At 39.4% G+C, this 7,883-nt stretch overlaps 1 protein-coding gene across 1 annotated transcript; it reads left to right on the forward strand.

Annotated features, from left to right (window-relative positions):
- Positions 1-4,392: 4,392 nt before the first annotated feature.
- Positions 4,393-7,234, forward strand: LOC104107087 (3-ketoacyl-CoA synthase 11-like). The gene is made up of 2 exons (XM_009615797.4): positions 4,393-4,767; positions 5,046-7,234. Exon 2 carries the CDS (start codon positions 5,330-5,332, stop codon positions 6,860-6,862), a length of 1,533 nt encoding a protein of 510 aa, XP_009614092.1. The 5' UTR covers positions 4,393-4,767; positions 5,046-5,329; the 3' UTR covers positions 6,863-7,234.
- Positions 7,235-7,883: the final 649 nt, after the last annotated feature.

Genomic DNA, 7,883 nt, shown 5'->3' on the forward strand with positions numbered 1-7,883 from the left:
TGCTCCGACTAACCATCAGTCTGCGGATGAAAGGCTATGGTGAGCTCTACCCGGGTACCCAACTCGCTCTATACTGCTCTCCAAAAGTGTGAAATGAACTGAGGGCCTCTATCTGAAATGATGGAAACAGGCACACCCTGCAACCGAACAATCTCTTAAATGTTGGGCCAATCTCTCTGAAGAATACGTAGTCACAACCAGAATAAAGTGCGCCGACTTGGTCAACCTATCGATAATGACCCAAACAGCATCAAACTTTATCAAACTCTGCGGCATCCCAACTACGAAGTCCATAGTGATGTGCTCCTATTTCCACTCGGGTATAACCATCTGTTGAAGTAGGCCATCTGGCCTCTGGTGCTCATACTTAACCTGCTGGCAATTTAGGCACCTCGCTACATACTCAACTATGTCCTTCTTCATTCGCCGCCACCAATAATGCTGCCTCAGGTCGTGATACATCTTTGTAGCACTTGGATGAATAGAATAACGAGAATTGTGTACCTCATCTAGAATCTTCTCCCTCAATCCATCAATATTAGGAACACATAAATGACCCTAGAGTCGTAGAACATCATCCTCACTGATAGTAACCTCCTTGGCACCACCCTATAGTACCGTCTCCTTAAGAACCAGCAAGTGCGAATTGTCGTACTAACGAGCCTTGATCTGCTCGAATAATGAAGACTAAGCGACGACGCATGCAAAAACTCGACTGGGCTAGAAACTGTCCAACCTCACAAGTCTGTTAGCCAAGGACTAAATGTCCAAAGCCAATGGCCTCTCTTCTGCTGAAATGAATGCCAAACTACCCATACTCTCAGCCTTTCAGCTCAAGGCATCCGCAAGCACATTTGCCTTGCCCGGATGATAAAAGATGGTAATATCATAGTCCTTTAGTAACTCAAGCCACCTGTGCTGCCTCAAATTGAGATCCCTCTGCTTAAACAAATGCTGCAAGCTGCGATGATCGGTGTAAACCTCACAAGACATCCCATAAAGATAATGCCTCTAGATCTTAAGAGTATGAACTATCGCGACTAACTTCAAATCATGTACGGGGTAATTCTTCTCGTGGGGCTTCAACTGACATGAAGCATATGCAATAACTCGCTCCTCCTACATCAATACACAACCCAGGCCAACGCGTGAAGCGTCTCAATGCACAGTATACATCCCTGAACCAGAAGGTAACACTAGTGTTGTAGTCAATGCGGTTTTGAGCTTCTGAAAGCTCACCTGGCAATCATCGGACCATCAGAACGGAGCACCTTTCTGGGTCAATCTAGTCAAAGGTGCTGCAATAGATGAGAAGACCTCCACAAACCAGTGATAATAACCTGCTAACCCCAAGATGAGGCCAACTTTGGGCTGCCTCGATCTTCCTGGGATCTACCTTAATACCCTCACCTGATAGAACATGCCTCAAGAATGCCACAGAATCTAACCAGAACTCGCACTTGGATAACTTAGCATATAACTTCTATTCCCGCAAGGTCTGAAGCACTACTCTCAAATGCTGCTCGTGCTCCTCCATGCTACCCAAGTATATCAATATGTCATCAATGAAGACAATGAAAAATGAGTCAATATATGGCATGAACACCCGGTTCATCAAATCGGGCATTGGTCAACCCGAAAGACATCACCAGAAACTCATAGTGGCTATATCTAGTTCGGAAAGCCGTCTTCGTAACATCTGAATCACGCATCTTCAGATGATGATACCCCGATCTCAAGTCGATCTTAGAGAACACCCTGGCACCCTGTAGCTGGTCAAAAAAATCATTAATATGCGGCAATGGGTACTTGTTCTTAATAGTAACTTTGTTCAACTGGCGGTAATCAATGGATATCTACATAGTCCCATATTTCTTCTTCACGAACAACACTGGTGCACCCCAAGGTGACACACTCAGTCTAACGAACTGCTTTGCTAGCAACTCCTCAAGCTGTTCTTTCAACTCCTTCGGAGCCATGCGGTACGGTGGAATAGAGATATGCTGGGTACCTGGAGCCAAATCAATACAGAAATCGATATCACTATCTGGTGGCATGCCTGGTAGATCAGAAAGAAACACATCGGAGAACTCTCGGACCATGGGCACTGAGTCAATCGCCGGAGTCTCTGTAGTAGTATCCTGAACATAAGCTAGATAAGCCAAACAACCTTTCTTGACCATGTTTCGAGACTTTAGGAAAGAGATAACCCGACTAGATGCATTGATAGATGAACCCTTCCATTCCAATCTAGGCAACTCTGGTATCGCCAAGGTAACAATCTTGGCATGGCAATCAAGGACAACATGGTACAGAGACAACCAATCCATGCCCCGGATGACTTCAAAGTCGGTCATATCGAGCAACAGAATATCCGCTCTAGTCTCATAACCATAGAAAGTCACGATACAGGACCGGTAAATCCGATCCACAATAATAGAATCGCCCACTGTCGTGGACATATATACGTGAGTACCCAAGGACTCGCAAGGAATACCCAAAAAAATGAGCAAACAGAGATGAAACATATGAATACGTAGACCCTGGATCAAATAGTACCGAAGCATCCCTACCGCAGACAGAAATAATACATGTGATCACAACATCAGAGGCTACTGTATCTGGTCTGGCTGGAAAAGGCATAAAACATAGCTGGAGCGCCACCTGACTGGTATCTACCTCTAGGACGACCCCTACCCACATGCCCTCAGTCTCTGGGCAGTCGGATGGCTGGTGCGGTAATCATGGGCTGATGACCTTGCTGTACTGCCTTGCCCCTGAGCCTGTTGCAGAATCTCCTCATTTACATGGCCAAGATGCCCACACTCAAAGCAACCTCTCAGTGCGGAGGATGACTGACCTTGAGTCTGGCCCTGGGAACCTGAACACCTACTGGAAGAACCCTGAATAGTCGGTGGACGGTAGGAGCTCTCTGGAATGGAGCTCTCTGGAATGGCGCTGAACCTTGAATAGCCGGTGGACATTCCAATCATCCTGAATTGGTGCATTAAGATCACGTTCATCCTCGATTATCATGCTGTGCAGTATAATACATGTAGTTATTATATCATGTAGCACTTCTTTTCTCCAAAAACGTGATGGTCCTGCAATAATTGCAAAACGAGCTTGCAAAATTCCGAACGCACGCTCAACATCTTTTCGACATGATTCTTATTTCATCGCGAAATATTTCTTCTGTTGCGAATGTGGGTCACGAATAGTTTGCACAAGGGTTGAATTTACCGTAGTTTCGACATGCTATTTACCGTAGTTTCAATTTTTATGTATTTTAATTTAATGTATTTTCAATTTTAATGTATTTTCAATTTTAATGTATTTTCAATTTTAGAAACATTTAATATTTTATATTCGCACATTTCAATTTTAGCAACATATGGTATATTATATTTGCACCATTCATTTTTTGAGATGATTATATATTTTTTGTACAATTATAACTTATAATAAAATTAACTTACAATTTTACATAAAAATAATAAATGCATGAAAATTAATTTATCAAAATTATACGCCAAAGTTAAGATGTAAAATTAATATTATAAAGATATTACATAAACATAATTAGATAGATATTATAAAGAGATAAATTAAAAGAGTTAAATAATAAAAATAATAATAATGTAAGGATGAATAATAATCGAGGAGATGAATAATGTCACTCCAAATGTGGAGTAATACTATTCATCCCCCATTTTGCAGCAAAAAATGGGGGAGCATTGAAGCCAAATTTCTCCAAAAACTTATTGCATTTTGGCAAAATGCAGCAGCGTTGGAGATGGCCTTAGGGCCAGATGCGAACCTAAGATTTGAAGGTAGTGGGAGACATGAGTGGATTGCTCAATCAGTGCGCCTATCAGGTTTTTGATTTTGTAAGGGTTGCAAATAAAATATATGATCGTTTTCAACATATATATATATAATATATAAAATTAATTTTTGCGGAGGTTAACGGTCCGATGACCCCTATGCCTTTGTTTTTGGACTTTAATAGAGAGAAAAAAATAAAATTATTTTTTTAAAAGAAATTCTTGTACTCCCTCCGTTTCAATTTATATGAACATATTTCCTTTTTGTTGTCAAAAAGAATAACTCATTTTTATATTTAAAAATAATTTACTTTTATATAATAATTTATAACTACACAAAATATATGTATCTAATTTTATATCATATGTTTAAATTTTATTTTTTTTCCTTAAATTTCGTACCACCGAAATGAGTTAACATAATTTGAGCTTTTTCTTCTAGATTCAAGGAGTCAATTAATGCATAGCTGTCCCTTCCCCACCAACACAGTTTTAGACACGTTCGCAAGAAAGTAGAAACTACTGCTTGCTTGCTAATTTCTAACTGCCCAATCCTTACGGAAATGCGAACGTAATCGCAACAAACGTCCATTGAATTTTCTCGTCTTTTTCTTTTCCAAGACCTGCACTTGTAATCACATGAGTGGGTCCACTAGTAAAGAGTTTGATACTACTCCATATGTTAGTACTGTGGGTGAAGCTGACTGAAGAGAGCAGATGAAAAAGTGAAAAACTGGCGACCAAAATAGGACCCCACTACGGAATCAACGTTTTTATCCTTTTAAATGCAAATCCAAATTTTGACTCGTTTCCTATAAATTATCTGATTATACCTACTTCAAAACCATCTTCTATCTCCTCCCTCTCAAGCATAGTGCAGTTGTGGGGGACAATCCTTCACTCCGGAAGGGGAGGTTCCTTGTATTCTGCACTGATCAAGGTTTGTTTTCCTGATCTTGACTCTTGTTTTTAAATTTCCTCCCCCCCCCCCCCCCCAAACCCCCCCCAAAAAAAAAGACTTGTCTTAAATTGAATTTTCTCAGCTTTTTAGTTCCAAAAATGGTTGTCTTGAGATGGGTTTTTCTTCTTTTCCTCCCTGCTTAAAATTGTGATATTTGTCTATGTTTTGTTTTTCGTTTTGGTTGGATATTGTAACTGAGTGAAACTTTAGCTGTTGTACATTTAATCAGACTGATGTTTGTTTGTTCTTTTCTACAGGAGGTTCTTTGAATTTGGGCTGTTTTTCCTGTGAGATTTTCTTGTGAAATGGTACTTATTCTTGAATATTGTTGCTCCTTTGTTTGTTAAATCCTTAGGAAGTTAGGATGTTGTAAAAACTCAATCTTTGTTGTAAAAACTTGATTGCTCCTACAAAACTGAAGTTTTGGGGAAAGTCAACCATTCTTTAGATAGCCGTTGACCTTAAATATTGTCACAATCTTGTTTATAGAAACTGGACTGCCCTTGAATTGTTGATTTTGGGTTGTCAAATTTTCATCAAGATGAGTGAAACTAAGACAGAAACACCACTAAATCCACCTTCTATTTCAAGAAAGCTTCCTGATTTTAAACAATCTGTGAAGCTGAAGTATGTTAAACTTGGATACCATTACCTCATTACACATGGAATGTATCTGTTTTTGTCGCCTCTAGTTGTTCTCACTGCTGCTCAACTCTCTACATTCTCACTCAATGACCATTATGTTCTTTGGGATCAACTTAGGTTTAATCTCATATCTGTTGTCATTTGCTCCACCCTTTTGGTCTTCTTGTCTACTCTCTATTTCTTTACCCGTCCTCGCCCTGTCTACCTTGTCGATTTCTCGTGCTATAAACCGATAGATGCAAGGAAATGCACAAGGGAGAATTTCTTGGATATGTCTAAGTCCGTTGGAACGTTTTCTAACGAAAACCTTGAGTTTCAAAGGAAAATTGTTGAGAGGTCTGGTCTTGGTGATTTAACTTACCTCCCCGAAGCAGTGACTCAGGTACCGCCAAATCCTTGTATGGCAGAAGCAAGAAAAGAAGCCGAGGCTGTTATGTTTGGAGCCATCGACGAGCTTCTTGCTAAAACCTCTGTTAAACCTAAGGATATTGGAATTTTAGTAGTGAATTGCAGCTTGTTTAACCCGACCCCCTCTTTGTCTGCGATGATTATCAACCATTACAAGTTTCGGGGAAACATTATCAGCTACAATCTTGGTGGAATGGGTTGTAGTGCTGGTTTGATCTCGATTGATCTTGCGAAAGATCTTCTTCAAGTTCACCCCAACACTTATGCCTTGGTTCTTAGCATGGAAAACATCACTTTGAATTGGTATTTTGGTAATGAGAAGTCCATGCTCCTACCGAATTGCTTATTCCGGATGGGAGGTGCTGCGGTGTTGCTCTCGAACAAAAGATCCGATCGAAGATCAAAGTACCAGCTGGTCCATACTGTCAGAACTCACAAGGGTTCTGATGATAAGTGCTTTACTTGTGTTTACCAAATGGAAGATTCTGATGGAAAAGTCGGAGTCTCTCTGTCGAAGGAGCTGATGGCAGTAGCCGGTGATGCTTTGAAAACCAACATCACTACGTTGGGTCCTCTTGTGCTTCCTATGTCCGAGCAGTTTCTTTTCTTCGCAACATTGGTGGGAAGGAAGATACTGAAGATGAAGATTAGGCCTTATATCCCCGATTTTAAGTTGGCGTTTGAGCATTTCTGCATTCATGCCGGTGGGAGAGCTGTATTGGATGAAATAGAGAAAAACCTGCAGCTTTCTGATTGGAATATGGAGCCCTCGAGAATGACACTGTATCGATTTGGGAACACTTCAAGCAGTTCCCTTTGGTATGAATTGGCCTACTCGGAAGCCAAGGGAAGGATCAAGAGAGGAGACCGAACTTGGCAGATAGCATTTGGTTCGGGATTCAAGTGTAACAGTGCTGTTTGGCAGGCTTTGAGAACGATAAATCCAGCCGAGGAGAAGAATCCTTGGATGGATGAGATTCATCAGTTCCCCGTCGATGTTCCAAAGGTTGCAAGAATCTAACAACTTAATGGAGCATTCTATTTAATTAGCTAAGCGCTTCCTAAATGTGTAAAGTTGGAATCTTTCTCAGAATACTATGGTTATAGGAGGTATGTGTAGAGTAGTCATTTCCCTTGCCTCTAAAGTCATTAGTTGATCTGATTTGATTGAGTTTCTAAAGGTTTTATGAATACTACCTCTGAAGTCATTAGTATCAAAGGTAATCTTTTGGAGTTCAGTGGTGTGTTTAATATCTCTTAATTGATATTCATGTAAAATTATTGTTTATAATTATTATTCTAGATTGAAGAACTGGGAAAATATTATTGGGATACATTTTGTAATGTCAATTGTTTTGTTGAATGATTTCATCAACCTGTTTATTTTGGAGAACAGTTAAGCATATGATTGTTCTCAACTTCTCATTATGATTTTGTTCCATTACTCATTGAACTCATCCTCCTCCACCCACCCCTTCCCAGCGGAAAAACAAGGGGAAAAAAAATAGAAAATTCTCCAATAGGAAAAATACAGAGGAAGCTTTTGTTTTTTGGGAATAATGTGATATTGGTTTCAAATTATACCTTGTTTATTTGGAAGAAGAAAAACGGAAAGAACTGTAAAATGAAGTAGAAAGTGGAGGAAATGTGTCCTCTTTTGTTCTGAGATTATTAAATTTCAAAAGTGGCGAGGGAAGGTAAATATTTTGATGTTTAACAAGCAAGGCCAAAGGTAAAGTAATTTTTCTTTTTTCCTCCTCTTTTCTATAAACCGAATTTAGAAAACATTGTCTTTCCCTTGCCGATACCAATGAATATACTATTTTAAAATATATAAAATATTATTAAATAATGTGATTGGCTTGTAAAATAAAAGTTAAAAGATGCATAAGCTATTAAAAAGACAAATGTTGATCCCATTTAGCGAAGAAATCTTGGCCATAGAAGTCTTCAGATACATAATTGTGATTTATGAGGACTTCGGGGAGAATATTTTATGAAAATCACTAATATATTTGTGACCTAAAAAAACAAATAATAAG

Source organism: Nicotiana tomentosiformis, chromosome 8 (assembly GCF_000390325.3).
Source record: "Nicotiana tomentosiformis chromosome 8, ASM39032v3, whole genome shotgun sequence".
In the NCBI taxonomy this organism is placed as follows: domain Eukaryota; kingdom Viridiplantae; phylum Streptophyta; class Magnoliopsida; order Solanales; family Solanaceae; genus Nicotiana; species Nicotiana tomentosiformis.